The sequence below is a fragment of the Topomyia yanbarensis genome, chromosome 3, assembly GCF_030247195.1.
Source record: "Topomyia yanbarensis strain Yona2022 chromosome 3, ASM3024719v1, whole genome shotgun sequence".
In the NCBI taxonomy this organism is placed as follows: Eukaryota; Metazoa; Arthropoda; class Insecta; order Diptera; family Culicidae; genus Topomyia; species Topomyia yanbarensis.
Genome location: NC_080672.1, coordinates 121,443,177 through 121,463,206, shown reverse-complemented (window position 1 = coordinate 121,463,206; position 20,030 = coordinate 121,443,177). Strand labels below are relative to the sequence as shown.

General features: G+C 39.3%; 1 protein-coding gene across 3 annotated transcripts in view; it reads left to right on the top strand.

Moving 5' to 3' along the window:
* LOC131689705 (uncharacterized) overlaps nt 1-20,030 on the top strand; it is a 121,106-nt gene that overhangs the window by 73,300 nt on the left and 27,776 nt on the right. For all 3 annotated transcript variants that reach the window (XM_058974973.1, XM_058974972.1, XM_058974970.1), the window contains exon 3: nt 16,983-17,118. In XM_058974973.1, the coding sequence (XP_058830956.1) occupies nt 16,983-17,118 (136 nt within the window). The remainder of the gene's footprint in view (nt 1-16,982; nt 17,119-20,030) is intronic.

Here is a 20,030-nt window from a genome sequence, read left to right as displayed (position 1 = left end):
TGACTGGGCGAAATGGTGCATTTGAAAAAGTGGCAGTAAGTTCGAGACGAAGAGGTCTCGAGAAGTGTCCCTCCGGATGCCTACAGTGTCGAGCTGTATTAAGGCTCAAGTTACTTTCTTTGAGCATGTGTAAGAATTGAACACTAGATAACGAGTGTTCAAAAAAACATAAGAATTTCTTTAATCATGTAGTCAAAAAACAAAAAATTCAAAGAATTCAGTATTTTTTTTATTAAAAACAAAGTCAAAGAATATTGGAGAGGGGCCCTGGTCAGCCGCGCGACGCAACTTAGTCGCGATGCTCTCACAAGAACGTCAGGCGGCACTGACGTCCATCTTCCGAATACAATTCCGGATCCTGCTGGTCAACTGCTTCGTATCCTTGGCCCGCCAATTATTTTTGTACACTAGGTCACTGAGGGAGCCGAAAAAATCCTCAATGGGACGGCACTGGGGCAAATTGGTCGGGTTCCTTTCATTCGACACGTACGGTATCTTTTTCCTCTCAAGATACTCCAGCGTATTCTTGGCGTAATGGAAAGACGCCTTGTCCGGCCAGAAGTCGTACTTCCCATCCGCATGATGTTCCTGTAAGAACGGCAGAAGAATTTTCTCAAGACACTTCTCCTGGTACACTTGTTGATTGATGGCTTGAACCACGGCTTTGAAATCTCTCTGTCCGACATGGCGATGAATAGTATATTTTTTTTTCAAATGTATGCTCAAACTTATATTGTACTTGTCACTGGAATAGTAGCTGTTATTTCCTGGAATGTGGGTCTTCGAGAACGGAAAGGGCTCAGTGAATCAATGTATGGGAGCAGGGATATTGTCGGCCAGCGTCACGCAAGCTCGTTCCATTCTTGTTGCCGTACAGCTTTTTCAACGCTTCCTTCTTCTTTTTGGTCATTATCTTCCCCGGACGACTGCTACCGGCCTTCCGCTCCACGCGCAGGGGTACCAGGATCCGGTAAATTGTACTCGCAGGCACGTTTTCGTCTCGAAAGTGGTCTGCCGTAAACTTTTTTCCACGATGCGTTTCGTAAAACCGTACAACACGCTCGCGGAGCACTTGCTGTTTTGATGCCACCTTCGATTGAATTGACAGCACCCGAGCGAAAAGAAACATGCCACTCGTTTCTAGGAAGTCCAGAGAGCAATTCTCTTGGACAGAAAAAAAAATTATGCTCTTTACTTTAATTACAGAAAGGTATTGAAATCATTCTCTTTTTTTATTGAACACCCGTTATTATACGTCGGAAAAATTCTGTACAGCTTTGCCACCGGTTCATTCATATAAACACTCTAAAAGAGAATATCAGTCAATTTTCACGATTCAAATTATGCAACTATTTTGCATAATTTGAATCGTGATAGATTCAAATTATGCAAAATAGTTGCTTGAAAAACAATTGACCAGGCGAAATGGTGCCTTTGAAAAAGTGACTGTACAGTGTACAGTCACTTTTTCAAAGGCACCAGTGTACACAGTATGCTAGTGTGACAAAAAATCAACGCAACTTTTTCAGTAGCACTATTTAGTTAGGTCCAGAATTTTGCCAGCAGCTATTTTCTATTATTTGAATCGTATCGATCTAACAAATCGATTGATATTCTTCTTTTAGAATTTGAAAAGGTTTTATATGCATAAACCGGTGGCAAAGCTATAGACGCTCGTCCAAAGTTCTTTGAAACTTAACTGACAACGGTTTTCGTAGCTCGGCACCTGAAATTTGTTTTACGGCCTCGATTCTGTCAACGCCGTTCTGGTAGTACGGATTTCAAACAATAGAACAATATTGTACTGTTGAGCGAACCAGTAGAGTGATTTTAAACAGGTTTGCTTGGAGCGAATCCTAGACCTGATTCCCTTCCAAACCACCAACTCCGCGACACCTATGGAAGAGTCTGATGAATCGTCGTCCTTCCGTTAAGTAGGTGGAGCATCAACACTTCCTGTCTACCTTATCCTTTATCCTTCCCCGTGAACGATGGAGATGGGGGCGGCCGGCAATGATGGCTATCATGCTGTTGAGGTTTTAATATGGGTCGGATTGGTATGAATTCCTACTTACCACTTCCTAAGTAACTCTTATTAGATAATCAGCAGTCAAACATGATGAAGTCAGTGTGCAATCCGCCAAAATCATCGTCATAACGCAACGCAACGCAACGCAACTAGGTCACTGAGGGAGCCGAAAAAATCCTCAATGGGACGGCACTGGGGCAAATTGGTCGGGTTCCTTTCATTCGACACGTACGGTATCTTTCTCTGCTCAAGATACTCCAGCGTCTTTTTGGCGTAATGGGAAGACGCCTTGTCCGGCCAGAAGTCGTACTTCCCATCCGCATGATGTTCCTGTAAGAACGGCAGAAGGATTTTCTCAAGACACTTCTCCTGGTACACTTGTTGATTGATGGCTTGAACCACGGCTTTGAAATCTCTCTGTCCGACATGGCGATGAATAGTATAAATTTTTTTCAAATGAATCCTCAAACTTATATTGTACTTGTCACTGGAATAGTAGCTGTTATTTCCTGGAATGTGGGTCTTCGGGAACGGAAATGGTTCAGTGAATCAAGGTATAGGAGGAGAGATATTGTCGGCCAGCGTCACGCAAGCTCATTCCATTCTTGTTGTCGAACAGCTTTTTCAACGCTTCCTTCTTTTTTTTGGTCATTATCTTACCCGGACGGCTGTTACCGGGCTTCCGCTCCACGCTCAGGGGTGCCAGGATCCGGTAAACTGTACTCGCAGGCACGTTTTCGTCTCGAAAGTGGTCTGCCGTAAACTTTTTTTCCACGATGCGTTTCGTAAAACCGTACAACACGCTCGCAGAGTACTTGCTGTTTTGATGCCACCTTCGATTGAATTGACAGCACCCAAGCGTAAAGAAACATGCAACCCATTTCTAGGAAGTCCAGAGAACAATTCTCTTGGACAGAAAAAAAATATGCTCTTTACTTTAATTACAGAAAGGTATTGAAATTATTCTCTTTTTTATTGAACACCCGTTATTATACGCCGGAAAAATTGTGTACAGCTTTGCCACCAGTTTATCCATATAAAACACTCTAAAAGAGAATATCAGTCGATTTATTAGACTATCATGATTCAAATTATGCAAAATAGTTGGTGGAAAAACAATTGACTGGGCGAAATGGTGCATTTGAAAAAGTGGCAGTAAGTTCGAGACGAAGAGGTCTCGAGAAGTGTCCCTCCGGATGCCTACAGTGTCGAGCTGTATTAAGGCTCAAGTTACTTTCTTTGAGCATGTGTAAGAATTGAACACTAGATAACGAGTGTTCAAAAAAACATAAGAATTTCTTTAATCATGTAGTCAAAAAACAAAAAATTCAAAGAATTCAGTATTTTTTTTATTAAAAACAAAGTCAAAGAATATTGGAGAGGGGCCCTGGTCAGCCGCGCGACGCAACTTAGTCGCGATGCTCTCACAAGAACGTCAGGCGGCACTGACGTCCATCTTCCGAATACAATTCCGGATCCTGCTGGTCAACTGCTTCGTATCCTTGGCCCGCCAATTATTTTTGTACACTAGGTCACTGAGGGAGCCGAAAAAATCCTCAATGGGACGGCACTGGGGCAAATTGGTCGGGTTCCTTTCATTCGACACGTACGGTATCTTTTTCCTCTCAAGATACTCCAGCGTATTCTTGGCGTAATGGAAAGACGCCTTGTCCGGCCAGAAGTCGTACTTCCCATCCGCATGATGTTCCTGTAAGAACGGCAGAAGAATTTTCTCAAGACACTTCTCCTGGTACACTTGTTGATTGATGGCTTGAACCACGGCTTTGAAATCTCTCTGTCCGACATGGCGATGAATAGTATATTTTTTTTTCAAATGTATGCTCAAACTTATATTGTACTTGTCACTGGAATAGTAGCTGTTATTTCCTGGAATGTGGGTCTTCGAGAACGGAAAGGGCTCAGTGAATCAATGTATGGGAGCAGGGATATTGTCGGCCAGCGTCACGCAAGCTCGTTCCATTCTTGTTGCCGTACAGCTTTTTCAACGCTTCCTTCTTCTTTTTGGTCATTATCTTCCCCGGACGACTGCTACCGGCCTTCCGCTCCACGCGCAGGGGTACCAGGATCCGGTAAATTGTACTCGCAGGCACGTTTTCGTCTCGAAAGTGGTCTGCCGTAAACTTTTTTCCACGATGCGTTTCGTAAAACCGTACAACACGCTCGCGGAGCACTTGCTGTTTTGATGCCACCTTCGATTGAATTGACAGCACCCGAGCGAAAAGAAACATGCCACTCGTTTCTAGGAAGTCCAGAGAGCAATTCTCTTGGACAGAAAAAAAAATTATGCTCTTTACTTTAATTACAGAAAGGTATTGAAATCATTCTCTTTTTTTATTGAACACCCGTTATTATACGTCGGAAAAATTCTGTACAGCTTTGCCACCGGTTCATTCATATAAACACTCTAAAAGAGAATATCAGTCAATTTTCACGATTCAAATTATGCAACTATTTTGCATAATTTGAATCGTGATAGATTCAAATTATGCAAAATAGTTGCTTGAAAAACAATTGACCAGGCGAAATGGTGCCTTTGAAAAAGTGACTGTACAGTGTACAGTCACTTTTTCAAAGGCACCAGTGTACACAGTATGCTAGTGTGACAAAAAATCAACGCAACTTTTTCAGTAGCACTATTTAGTTAGGTCCAGAATTTTGCCAGCAGCTATTTTCTATTATTTGAATCGTATCGATCTAACAAATCGATTGATATTCTTCTTTTAGAATTTGAAAAGGTTTTATATGCATAAACCGGTGGCAAAGCTATAGACGCTCGTCCAAAGTTCTTTGAAACTTAACTGACAACGGTTTTCGTAGCTCGGCACCTGAAATTTGTTTTACGGCCTCGATTCTGTCAACGCCGTTCTGGTAGTACGGATTTCAAACAATAGAACAATATTGTACTGTTGAGCGAACCAGTAGAGTGATTTTAAACAGGATACGTCCCTAAAGTTTTTCGCTATTTGGAAGATGAACCCAAGCAGTCATGATGCCTTATCCACCATGTATGCAGTATTTGGTTTGAAGACTATTGCCGAATCCATGATGACTCCGAGATCCTTGACGTGAGAGTGTTTTGGAATTGTCTCGGGTTTATAATCATTCTATTTAGATCACTCCGAAAAAATTCGGTATCGATTTTATCCAGGATTTGCCGAAAAAAAATCGAGATCCTTGTGATTCGATATTGTCGGGTCCGGGTTTTTAAAATTTGGCATTACCGGTTTCGCATCGAGTCAGGGATTCGAACAAATCAAACCAAACCATTTCTTGTCGCTGTTTACGTCTAATCATACTGCTGGCCATGGTAAGCAGTAGTAAGCAGGGATGCGAACGGTACCGGTAAACTACATTTTTTCCGGTATATTTACATTTGCACAAGCCGTACAGCCCGCTACAGCGACGCATCAAAACTGCTCTTGCCAGAACGGTAGCCAAACCGAATACAGTTTTCCGTACAGCAGTAAAATATTTTTTTGTTTTGCTGCTGTACTTCGACTGCTCGGTGAGAGTGTGGCGTGATAAAGTTTGTTCTCTCGCTTTGTATACTTTTCTCTGCATAGTCAAAGGGAGAGGCCCTCACACGAAAGCGTTGATGCCGGTCGTGGAGTAAATGAACCACATTCATTGTCGTCATTTGTGATTAAAAATATTAAATAGATTAAAAATATTAAAAAGTGGAAAATAATGTAAGAGAGGCAGTACCGCTCGCGTCTGGTAGCTGTACTGGGGGCAGTATTTTTTGTCATGTTACTGCTTTGCTTACAGGCTGCCGTACAGCGCTGGGAATCCTGCACTAGCGACAGCAGCGTCGTATGAGAAAGGAGAATGTAGGCAAAAAAATACAGCCGTAGAAAAGGTAGGCATTTTGCATCCTTGGTTGTAAGACGGTTGGCTAAGACTGTCCATTCCTGACATAGGGATGTATTGCAAGCTAGCTTTCTCTCCCCATTTCCGACAATTTTAATGGATATGGGAATGATTGATTCAAACTATTTAAAGGCATCCGTTCAACATGAAGACAACCCTGAATGTAAACTAGGTCATAATTAACAGCAACATATTTCACGGTATCGAACTGATTAGTCAAAACTGGGAGCTACTATTCCTAGTCTAGCTACTGTCAACACATAGTCCCTTTATTGTAGTAAGGTCAATGAGCTCTACTTCAGATATGATTTGCTAGTACATATAACAGTAGTAATTTTTTCCCCTTATGAATCGTTAGAATTCGTCATATTTTCTGGTGTCAAAATATTTTTATATTCATGGATTCAGATACACAAAATGCTTGAATTATTTAGTTTTCGTGCGAACACTTATGAGTGAGCATTCAGCAATAAGTTGTTCACAGCAAAAATTATTTTGCTATTTTGTTTTAATGCTAATCATTAAAAAAAATCATTAAAGAAATTTGACGGAAAATATTGGTTCAACTTTCCGTTATGGAACATGAATTTCAAGATAGTTTGAATCCGATTCTTATGCAGCGGTCGGAATGAACACGTTGAACTGTGCTAAAGAGGACAAGAAATCGAAGCGATTTACGAGAAGTAGCTAAAATATTTATAATTCTGCTGAAATAAAGATTTACCTTTTTTTCATTTTTTTGTTCGACTAGTATGTAGTCATCTCGGAAAACTAGAAGTGACAGGGTCATTAGAAACAGGTTTAAAAACTTACGGACTATTCTTTGGTAAAGAGGGACATGACTGTCTTTGCCGTGAGGCATGTTTTTATTTATTTTATTTACTTATGTTGGTAGACTGAAGCGATTCGTAGTAACTCTTCCTAAACACAACTCCTACCAGCAGAAGACAAAAGATAACGTGTCGTGTAAACTGGTGAGGCATGTCAATAGTATTTTACATATACTTAGTTACATATTTGAAATTAACAAAAACTTTTTGAAGTGGAATACTCCTAACGTTTCATAACGGAGGCTCGTTTCAAAAATTTCTGCTGCTAAATCTAAACTAAACGGGTTTTTGCCTTAATAAACAAAATAAATTCCCACCGTGTACAATAATGTGCAATAACAGCAAGTACTGAAATAATTGGCCGTTTTCTGCCTTGGTAATCAAACAAGCGGTTAAGATAAATATTTAACTGTTTTTAGCCCTAATACACAAATGGCCAATATAGAAATTAGCGGCTATTTTCTGCCATAACAAACGAACAAATTCATAATTAGCGATTAACAACCAATGATAGAAAACACTGGTCCTATGTTTTATATTCGACCGTTGAGAAACGAAGGTTAGTCCTTTTTTATGTTTCGTTCGTTCGTAGGCCCGCCCTTTTCGTGAACGATGTAGAATGAACCGAGTGGGAGGTGTTTTGCAAAAGGCGTGTTATTCGTATTGCCTTCGTGACCACACACGTACAACGAGATCTCCGGTGTGACCATTACCTCCAGGATGGAGTGTTGCCTAACATCCAGGCCGTTCTGCTGCCAAAGAAGAAAAAAGGAAGGTTTCCGAAACCAAAATTGCATTTCTGGTCGAAAAACCCGCCCTTATCAGAGTGACTGTTTTTATCACATAAAGAATTAATTTTATGACTCCCCCCCCCCCCCCCCTTCGTAGATGAATTTGACAGTATGGCAAACATCATTAAACATATTTTGTGCATCAGTGCTAAAGAACCCCAGACAGACAATTTCTTTGGTTATTGCATTACGCCACGATAGTGGTCCATCGAGGAGACCGAGAGAGTTGTTATGTGCTAGTCGTATGTTTATCTGTGTATATGTTCGTCTGACTAGTTGTGACAGCAGGACAGGGAATGGATGCAGAACTGGCATATATGATAGAATAGTGGATAATCCTTCCGGTGTTCAATTTGTGCATTCGATTCGATTCATTCGGGAAGATCGAAATAGATCAATTAAGGTTCAATTATTTACTGACGCAAACGTACAAATGTTCGTAGCCTTCCCGAATAAATGATCACAAACGCGAACAAGAAAATGCAATCATCCACACATACCTACGCCCGCGATCTCGCCACCATTAAGATACTTCGATAATTAAGTGAACGTTTTACCACCTATAAATTAACGAACGCAGCAAGTATTAACCCAATAATTTTTGGTCTTTTGACTTAAGTGCCAATACCTTATTTTAGGACTGTTGGTATCCAACGGGGAAAAACGATCGGAAATGTTGAGTGAAGCTAAGGAATCATGGGAAAAAATCCCCCCGGAGGCGAGATTCGAACTCGTAACTGAGACTGAGTTGGATACCACCAGTTCTAAAATAAGGTATTGGCACTTAAGCCAAAAGACCAAAAATTGAATTATTAGTTTAATTCGAACGGGCGCACAGTGGGCAAAAAGCTACCCCCAGAGGCACTTAATTAGTCGCCGCGGGATTCCTATCATAATTTATATATGAAAAGTTGCGGAATTAGATAAGAAATCAAACGCACCTAGTTTGGTCCACTGCACGCATCTGTGGCCAGAGCTAGGGGGGTTTGAGTACCCGGAGAACTCCCGGTATTAGGCAAAAAGTGATTTCCAGAGGCACTAAATTAGTTGCCGCGGGATTTCTATAATAATTTATATATGAAAAGTTGCGGAATTTGATAAGAAATCAAATGCAACTGGTTTGGTCCACTGCACGCATCTGTGGCCAGAGTCACGGGGGTTTGAGTACCCGGAGTATTCCGATATTAGAGAAAAATGATTCTCACAGGCACTTAACTGATCGCCGCAGGTTTCGTATCATAATTTATACATGAAAAGTTGCGGAATTTGATAAGAAATCAAACGCAACTGGCTTGGTCCACTGCACGCATCTGTGGCCAGAGCTAGGGGGGTTTGAGTAACCGGAGAACTCCCGGTGTTAGGCAAAAAGTGATTTCCAGAGGCACTCAATTAGTCGCCGCGGGATTTCTATAATAATTTATATATGAAAAGTTGCGGAATTTGATAGGAAATCAAATGCAACTGGTTTGGTCCACTGCACACATCTGTGGCCAGAGTCACGGGGGTTTGAGTACCCGGAGTATTCCGGTATTAGACAAAAATTGATTCCCAGAGGCACTTAACTGATCGCCGCAGGTTTCCTATCGTAATTTATATATGAAAAGTTGCGGAATTTGATAAGAAATCAAACGCACCTAGTTTGGTCCACTGCACGCATCTGTGGCCAGAGTCACGGGGGTTTGAGTACCCGGAGTATTCCGGTATTAGATAAAAAGTGATTCCCAGAGGCACTCAATTAGTTGCCGCGGGATTCCTATTATGATTTATATATGAAAAGTTGCGGAATTTGATAAGAAATCTAACGCAACTGATCCACTGCACGCATCTGTGACCAGAGTCAAAGGGGTTTTAGTATCTGAAGAATTCCTGGTATTATGGTAAAGTAGTAAAACTGCCAAAATATTCGACTTTATTCGTTTTCATTTTAGTTTTGGGGATTATTTATGGAATTTAGGGGAGTGTGGTAATAGGAGAGTGTAGTGTATTTGGGTATCTTCGTGAGGAATGAACTAAATTTGGAGTAAGTTGATTACTTTTCCGATTGAATTCAATAAAAAAGTATTTTTTCGCTGCTATTTTCCGTGAGGGCAGTAGTAAGGTTTTTACACATAAAGGTGTCTCAGAAAAAAATTTTTGGCCATTTTTTTTTCTGAAAATGAAGCCATATTATATTATAGACATCACGCTTCGGTAATTATAATAACGTGACATTAATCGTCGGGGTGATTTTGATCACTCGAAACTTTTTTCGTAGATTACATATTTAGCTAGAATAGTCTACCTAATCATTCAAATTTGTAATGAGTTTTACTATAAAGTAGTGATTTATTATACTTTTTGAGTACATTATTCGATTTATTAGTACAAAGTATGCAAAAATCTTAACTTTTACTTTATCTTATTTTGACGAAGCTTCTAAAAGCATCTATTTTTTATACAACAAATAAATCTTAGATTTTAGCTAGAATAGTAAATTCCAAACGAGTTTTTATTTTTCTTTGGTATCGGATGTGCCAAATCGATTTTTGAGAGCTTGCTTAATTTTAGAAAAATGTTTTGTAAAACTAGTTAGCAACTATTTCAAATTATTTCAAGCTAAAATTCTCAAATTTTTTTATGTGCAATACTCCAATATGTTAAAATGGATGAAAATCTTTGTTAATTGATAAACCGCTGAAATAAAACAAATTTAGCAGTTAAATAAGTTTTTAGATACTTTTATTCTAGTTAGACCCGATTTACACGAATTTTGGTCATTTGAATTTTACAGTATAGTGAAATGCTGTATACAATGCCAATTAACATCTATTTAACAATGGGTATCGATTTAAAATTAGTTTAAACAAACATTTGAATGAAAAACATTGACATCAAGAACTTAATGTGGGTGAATATACAGGTTATCAAAGCCACCCCGGAATATGAAAACGGACTTCAAATTTTAAGGTTTTTTGAAAAAATAGTAGTAAGTAGAGAATTTCAGGTGAAACCATCCAATCATGTACTTCGTACATAAGTACATGGTTTAAAAATATTAAACTTGAAAAAATGTATATGTAATGATTACTTCGAAAAGTGATCAATGTCACCCCGGGTTACGGTACTATCGGAAAAGAAATTAAATTACTCAAAGTTTAGATTGTTTTTCACCAAGATTGTTAACACCTAGAAACTGAAATAAAAACGAACAAAGTCGTATATTTTGGCAGTTTTACTACTTTACTCTAATACCAGAAATTCTTCGGATACTAAAATTCCCGTGACTCTGGCCACAGATGTGTGCAGTAGACCAAACCAGTTGCGTTAGATTTCTTATTTCAAATTCCGCAACTTTTCATATATAAATCATGATATAAATCCCGCGGCGACAAATTGAGTGCCTCTGGGAATCACATTTTGTCTAATACCGGAATACTCCGGGTACTCAAACACTCGTGACTTTGGCCACAGATGCGTGCAATGAACCGAACCAATTGCGTTTGATTTCTTATCAAATTCCGCAACTTTTCATATATAAATTATGATAGGAATCCCGCGGCGACTAATTGAGTGCCTCTGGGAGTCACTTTTTGTCTAATACCGGAATACTCCGGGTACTCAAACCCCCGTGACTCTGGCCACAGATGCGTGCAGTGGACCAAACCAGTTGCATTTGATTTCTTATCAAATTCCGCAACTTTTCATATATAAATTATTATAGAAATCCCGCGGCAACTAATTTAGTGCCTCTGGAAATCACTTTTTGCCTAATACCGGGAGTTCTCCGGGTACTCAAACCCCCTAACTCTGGTCAAAGATGCGTGCAGTGGACCAAACTAGGTGCGTTTGATTTCTTATCAAATTCCGCAACTTTTCATATATAAATTATGATAGGAATCCCACGGCGACTAATTGAGTGCCTCTGGGAATCACTTTTTGTCTAATACCGGAATATTCCGGGTACTCAAACCCCCGTGACTCTGGCCACAGATGCGTGCAGTGGACCAAACTAGGTGCGTTTGATTTCTTATCAAATTCCGCAACTTTTCATATATAAATTATGATAGGAATCCCGCGGCGACTAATTAAGTGCCTCTGGGGGTCGCTTTTTGCCCACTGTGGGGCGGGTTCGCTCCCGTCATACCTCTGTTCACTGGGCAAGGGACTAGAAATCGACAGTCTTCATTAGCTCTGCCACCCACCGAAGTACGATGGGTAATGAACTAAAAATTAGACATCAGACGATAATAAAAACCCGGGCCTTGGTATCTAGCGGGGAAATTAAATAGATTAAATGTGTTGGAGTGATCAGCTGCCGTTGTGTGTGATTCTCGCTTTTTAGGCAGGGTGCGATCACCGTCGCCAGTGGGATAATCATATGTTCTTTCTGGGATGTCACCATACCCAGGGATGGGATAGCATAAGGGTTAGTGTATTGGGTCGGAGTCTCAAAGGTTGCGAGTTCGAATCTCGCCTCTGGGGGGAATTTTTTTCACATGATTGCTTAGCTTCACTCAGCATTTCCGATCGTTTTTCCCCGTTGGATACCACCAGTCCTAAGTGTTAACCCGCCGCGTGCGATCTTGAATCGTTCACGTCCGGAAGTCACTACCATCGGTCCTAGCAGCCTAGCCTTATGATTTCAGTTGAACCAATAAAAAAAATGACGCTCATATTCACTAAACAACACGTTGCATGGTGACATGACCAGGAACCCTAGTGATATGGGGAAACAGACTCTCTTGTAGCATCGGTACCACTAGAAATTAAACATCAAAGGTCTGCGCGCGATCATTCGAGAATACATACGAATATGCGACACGGTTGTAAAATCAAATTTATACATGCGATGTTACATACACGCTAGCGCAAGTGGCAAACACGTTAACATACAAACGCTCGACCCCTTCATGATCATCCACGCACACCTACGTCCGCGATCTCGAAAACATGAAAACACCCCCGTGACTAAGAGAAAGTTTTAGCACTTATAAATTTACAATCGCGCTCCCAAGAGTGAACTTACAAACGCCAGTTGTTCGCTCGATCATGAATTGGTTACGTCCGGAAGTCCCTACTCGGCCATAACAGCCTATGTCCATGCCTTCAGTTGGACCAATAAAAAATGACGCTCATCCACTAGTCCGGGAACTCTAGAAATAGGAAAGAACTCACTCTCTTCTAGTATCTGAGCCGTATACCGAAAATGAAGTATCAGATTCACCGCCCGCGCGCAATCATTCTAGAACACACGTGCATATGCGAATTGACGCACGGCAATAAAATCAAATTTTTATATGCGAAGTAACATACACGCTGGCGTACGCGACATGCAAACGCCCACGTGATCGAACACGTTAACGCACAAACGCTCAATCCCCTCGCAATGATACACGCGATCGGGAAGTAATTACACTCGCACAGATTTGAGGTGTACAATGAATATCACATTCAGAATCACGGCCCGCTGCAATTGGCCTTAAGCAGTGCTTTTCCCGTCTCGTCTGCAATTTTATCGTGTGATTCTGAGGCCTTTCCGAAACCTTAGCTAGGGCAACTCTTGAAAAAAAAATTTAATGTGCACCGCTAGTCTATCAATAGTCCGTATAGCTCAAATATGAAATAGTTTGTCATATATGTAGTACCCTTAATTATTATTGTCCCTTCCCCCCTTACTTGTTATTTTTCTGTCTATAAAATGAGACGAGACCCACAAAAAACCCTATTTTTAATCGAATGACATATTTTATTGACGATTTCAATTATACCACGCTCAACCCCTCTGCAGAACAAGAGTTCACACACCGAAGTAACTTTTTTGGGGTTGTATTCGGCTTCCATTTGTTAAATATTTCAAAGACTGGAAATCGAACATAACCCTTAAAAAGAACTCCACCAACAGTCGTTAGTTTTCTCACTAACACCGAAATAACGGTACACGTATATCGAATTGTCTGCTATTGCCAACTGATTTGTTCAGTTATCATTAAATGCCCTTTTTAGGGCTACCATATGAGAATCCATTTGTTCTAATATATTTGAATATTTTTGATTTCGATGTACATGTATCAATATTTCGATATTTCCATTAGAAATAGCGAAGTAACTGATTTAAATGCAGACTTCTAAATGAAAATAAAAATTACAGCATTCATAAACAGCCTACCCTTCTTATTACAAAAAAAGCAAAATGGCGGATCCTGTGCGGCACCTCGGAACGGGCCATTTGAACGATTGCTACCATGGAATCTTAACTTTTCATCTGAAGTAGAAATAGTCAATTGATTATTAATTGGTAATCTTGTGATTTGAGTGACACTAAATTTAACAAACAGTTTGTCGAATTTTATGTCATTGATTGATTATAAAATATTTTTAAAAAACTTTTTCATTAATTGGATAGCGTCATATACAAACCAAAACATCAATCTACAAAATACTGTCTTTTTTATTACCGACTACAAGTAAGTTCTACTTTTTTCGATTCCAAGGTGCTGTATCAGTTTTGCAGACTCATGTGATAAGCATTTGACAAAAAGCCAAAATAGCCTGACTCCTGCGATACAATACAAAGTGTTAAATCGTCGAAAAAATCTCACATATGACGCTATTCCACGCTTTTCTAAACTTTCTTCCTTCGCAGTCCTCCTTGAGTACAATGGCTCTTAAGATTAAAAAAAACTTAATACTTCCAGTCCCTTGCTAATTAAATATCGTTGAAACACTACAAAATACATTTTTGTGATTCTACCATTTTTATAAGAGCCTAGCCCTAGGGTATATAAGACATTCACAGTATGTTTATGAATGAAACAAAAACACACCTTTGCGGTCATTAGCATTTTTGAACATGCGTGGACGATATTATTTTTTTATGACATCAATACACAACGAACTCATAAATCATAATAAAGACTCTCAACTCCAATGCAAGAAAATTTCGTTCCAAAAGTTACAAACGATACTACAATTACAGAAAATGTCGAATATTAACTGCACGTATGCTATTCCATGTCGCATGTTTCATAGTCACTAAAGTAATAAATGCGATAAATCACGCTTCATGATATGGAAATGGAAGATATTAAAAATCGGAGCTCAGCATTTGGCACTGCTACAGCTTTTGCGTTTTTGGTAAAAATTTCCAACAATGTTGATTTGTTGGCTATTCATAAAATTCCAAGGAAAGGCAAGCCAACGATTTTGAGTAATCGTTAATTAAAATAATAACCAGTACCAATCAACAGGTCAGCATGGAACCTTAAAATTACAGTGCTACTACAACATCAAAGTTAATTGTAATGGACTTCAAGAGCACTAACCTGGCGTAATTCTCCAACCATCACATAAATAACACTTCTTTAGCATAGTGAACTGAACAAAACAAATTGTTGCACCAAACCGGCCGATCTGAATAAACAATTACGAACGTGGCGCGACGTTGCACAAAAATTATGCACTCTTCCGCAGTGTTTTAATTTGAAGTCAGACTGAAGCACTATGAAAATTTGCTCACCCTTCGTGTAAACAACCCCAAACAGTTTGGCATAAATAGACAACGCTTTTTTTCGACACGCTGCGGCAATGGCAGCAAACATTTCATTCACGAGTATGATTATTCTTTTCACACTTCTTGCCAGACGGAGCGGACTTTCCCGTGTAAGTGTTTTACGGTTATTTATGATAAATGAAAATTTCATCACACCTCGCTGTTGAGCCAGGGAAATGCCGTAACATGGTGCATTTTCGATCAGCAGGTACGGACTTCCAGAGCAACCGAACTGTGGCATACGGTTTGATTCATTGGTTGTTCAGATGATACCCGGTGGAATACCTTCAAGTATATACGTACCGTATCCTTAAATATGAAAGCACCCCGCCGATATGACCAGAGACACTACCACGAACGGTATATGCAAAAGGAAACGTACAGCACGATCATGCATTCGAAATATTTGAAACATGTGCGATGGCGTATTCAACAGTATATGGCAACTTCTATTTTACTCATAAGTGGCGAAACGTGAATACTTCTGGCTGAATAAAGTATCACAAATGAGGTTGAAATTCGTGTCACTTTTAAAACTACTATGAACTAGTGCATAATTAATTGTTTCCCTTGTTCGGAAACCAAGTTCGATTCATTTCGATTAAATTTGGAATGCAAAAAAAGTGCGAAAAATCAAGCATTTCGTTTAAAATTCCGTTGAGAAAAAAATCGAAATTCACTAATAAAGGTCACAGCCTTCAACTTCATGGAAACCAAATTATCTCCCTCCTGTTTATACGGTTCGCTTCAGACCCCTCGAGACGCCATCGTCATAAATCATTATAGTTGCGAAATAATTATTTCCCACCGAAACCACCGAAGCAAACGGATAAAACACAAATTTCAGATTCAATAAACCCCTTGGAGACCTACCGGAAAATCAGGATCGAATAGCGAATTTAGTATGAACAAAATAAAAACAACCACCAGCACCACACCAACAATCCAACGATCGGAAAAATCAGCTTCCCTCACCAAAGCGGCAATCACAGCAGGAAAAATTTAACTGTCTCGGAATCACGATTCACAACCCACCCCTCGAGCTCTATGCCAACCCTGATTATCCGCATCCATTTTCGGATACGCGCCAAAGTAGGATGCTAGTGGCGACCCCCTTTGCCCCGGATTGTGTCATTGGAACTATAGCCTTTGCAAACGGAAGTCAAAAATAAAAACACATCGAGAAAGCGAAACGATGATGATGGAATAAGGTGGTCTCCAGAGGTCATTTTGTTGGAATTCTCACCGGTGTCCTGAATCATTGTTGACGCTGCATTCAATGAAGCTGGTAATCAGTATCGAAATGGACTAGCCCGTACTGTTGGTGGAATTATTCGTTATACGATTCTTACAAGTTATTCCGAACAATTATATTTACAGTTCAAATAGTAATTTATTAATGTAGGATGACAATATCATTATAAGGATTACTAACATCTGTCACACAAACATTCAACATTTGAAAAACACGCAAATTGGCACACCGTTTGCAGGCATTTTTTTAAAGTACATTAGATAAAACAAAAAAGGATATCATGACAAAGAGGTGAGAAATTCTGCAATCATCTTTCTACGAGCTTCTTAATGATGGACCGGCTATGAGATGTTTTAGTTCTTTTTTCTCACTTCTAGGTACCGACACTTACAGCATAGCTTCAGGAGTTGTCTTCCACTCGTCGAATGTCACCAATGCGGTCGTAATGACTATTAATATCTCATCTTTTTGCCTGGATTGCTTCCCTGAATGGGGACAATTTTTAATCCAATATTTAACTGTCACCTTTATATAATTTCACAAGTCACATCGACAATCAAAAATATGTGCATTGTTTTAGATAAAAGTGATCTTCACTCGTTTTCTGTATTATTCTGATAATAAAACTAGAAACATTCTTCTCTTCTTTGTATTACAGTAAATCTTGCAAAAATCAGAGCAGAAAACTGTGGACAGGAGGAATTGGCGAGATGTGCACGACCCTTTCAGGTGCTACAGTCTTCAACGGATCTGTCGATTGCTACTAAGAAGGAGGAGTTGGATAAAATTTGCCCGTGAGTATTATTCCACGTTATCAATACTATTATACCTTGTGAATGAAAATATTTAAGCTCACAATTAAAAAAAGTTAATTTTTCGGTCGAATGAAATATGCCATATGCAAGATCAATTTCAAGAAGAAATGGCTGGCAATTACAAAACGTAATATTCCCTTAACCCTTTATAAGGCCCAGAATTCAGTTTGAATTTGAGAGCTTGTGCGAAAAGCCCTGGCTGCTACTCCGTTATCGATTTGAGATAGCCAGGAATCAGTAGATAATTATGCTTGGGGATAGCGAAACATCTTTCAATGCGCAATGGTAATCTTTATGTTAAATGTTTTATTAATATGCTAAATGTTTTATTAACCAATACCGGTGCCGGCCAGGCCCGAACGTAAATCGCGGAAGGAAAGGGAAGGAATGTTAGTCCGATACTTGCTTTTGCTAGAGGTCGTATATACTACTGCGCACTCCATAAGTATCACGGGAGGAGGAGATATTTATTAGTAAGTATAGAAGTTAGATTTTACATCTACTTTACCGACGCCAGAGAGATGCATCCACTATCTGAACTACATATCGATCCATCAACTCATGGACTGGGGACCAACGGCTTTACTTCCCTTCCGAAGGAAGACGTGACCAGAGATTTTTTCACCTCAGAAAAATCTCAACAACCTCGGCTGGGATTCGACCCAGACCAACTGGAATGAGTGTCGGTCACGCTTACCACTCACTGGCGCCGTCGCCTTTTATAAGACCCAGAATTCAGGGCTATTACTGAATGTTATATGAATGGATACACGGTTCTTTCAATTAGTTTAGAACATATTTATATTAATTTCTTTATAAAAACTGCTTTGAAAAATGTGGCAATGTACTTGCTCGCTAAAAACATTTCATGGAACACTATTTCTTAAAAAAAAGTATAGTGAGAAACCCATACAAAGCTTATGCTAGCTGCCGTCATGCCAGTTTTTATGTAATCATTTTTATAAGTTATTTACTGTTTATACTTCCACCTCTATGTAGACATGTGAGCAGAAAATTTTGCGCGGGAGGAAGGATTTGATTTTATACGTTTCTTTCAAAAAGAGGGGAATAGCAACCTTCAAATTTTGAAGATCTTTTCTTAGGTCTGGAGTATCAAGTCTTTTGTACCAATTGACACAGCTTAACAAATTGGAAAAACATCTGTTATCGAGAAGGAATCTTCAATAGACACCGCTACCTGCTGGCTCGTGGTAACGCGGGATTCTTACTGCAGTGTTGTGTAGTGAACTTGCCGCCTAAACCTATTATTCCTTTCCCTTTCTGCAAATATCGTCTCCAGCCGAGACGCGGACCGATCCAGAGATGCTGACTGTAATGACTTACATCTGTTTACAACTATCTTCCAAAGATTCGTATCTTTCTAGGTGCAACCCGTTCCCATTTATCTGCTAGCTAGGGCTGAGAGTTCTCCGGCAGCGGAATTTCTCCTGATGCCGATGCCCGTTTTCGCTATTTAACTCTCAGGCACTCCCACGGACAGATCACCGGCAGTGATATTTATCAGTTTTAGGTAGCCGACTTTGTGTAGTTCGGTGTTGTTTTTAATGCTTAGTTGCTGTTGCAAACTCGTGTTACTATCGTGCATATATCGAAACTTGTCGAGCCGTGAACCGATCCGGAGATGCCAACCATTTGACTTACATATCTTTGCAGCCACGCTCGCTGGGTTTGACATTTTACGTGGCAAAACGGTTCGCAGTATAGTTTTTTCTGGTCAGGAAAATTTCAAAATTAATTCAAAACCATTATGGGAACTATGAATAAGGAACCATTCGCCAAGGCATAAATGGATCCATGAATCATATTCCTAGTTTCGTGAAATAGTTCCCTTACAAATATAAACCACTTCATGCCTTTGTTTAATTTAAACCAAAGAAATTTTCACAAAAACAAATACAGGCTGTTAATTTGAGCTACTGCTTTTCATTTGAGCAGTCCCGGTATAAGCAGTATCCGTAAAACTGAAATTATTGAATTTAGTATTATTGGACTCCGCTGGAACAGTGCTGCCAGGGACAGTTGAAAGGTGAAAAATGATATTTTCATATAGCTTCGTTATCTTGGAATAATATTGAAAACTGATAAAATTTATCGATTTATTCTATCCCCAACTAGAGAGAAGAATTGTATTGAGCATCTAAAGATAAATAGTGGCAGCTTCTAGCACTGCAGAAAAAGCACCTATCTTGATCAAAACAAGTGTTTCGCTTTCAAGGAAAAATAGTTTTGGAAGCCCAAAAAAGTTGGGTATGACAGGGTTAAGTCAACGCACAAAAATGAAAGTGGAATCGACGGTATCCCATGATTTTGTGAACTATTCGCGAATACGATCAAAAGATTGTGATCAAAATACTCTGAATCAAGAACCTGTTCACGGAGCAACTTTGGATCCATGAATAATGGTCTACTACTAGTTCAAGACAATGGCAGCGGTTAGGGGTATCTTCCTTATACGTAAACTTTTTTTTATTCATTTCGTTTATTTGATAGGTACAAATGTGTTAGCTTGGCGGTGCCAAATTCTTTTGTTTTTACATTTTGGATATCTTAAAACTAGGAGGTTACAATGTTGAAATATTTTATTTTATAAAAGAAAAATTTTACAGCTATCTTAAGACTAGAAATAAAATTCTATATACAAGAGAGGGGGCAAAAGATTTTTTTTTTAAATTTCAAACAAGGAATTCAGTTTGATATACAAGAGGGGGAGTAGTTTTTTACGAAATATTTTACAGTTATCTTAAAACTAACAATATAATAGTTTGGTACACAAAAGGGGGAACAAATATTTATGAGAAATTTCACAGAAGTCTTAAAACTAGGGATACAATTCTATTTAGAAGATGGAGGACAATAGTTTTATCAAAGAG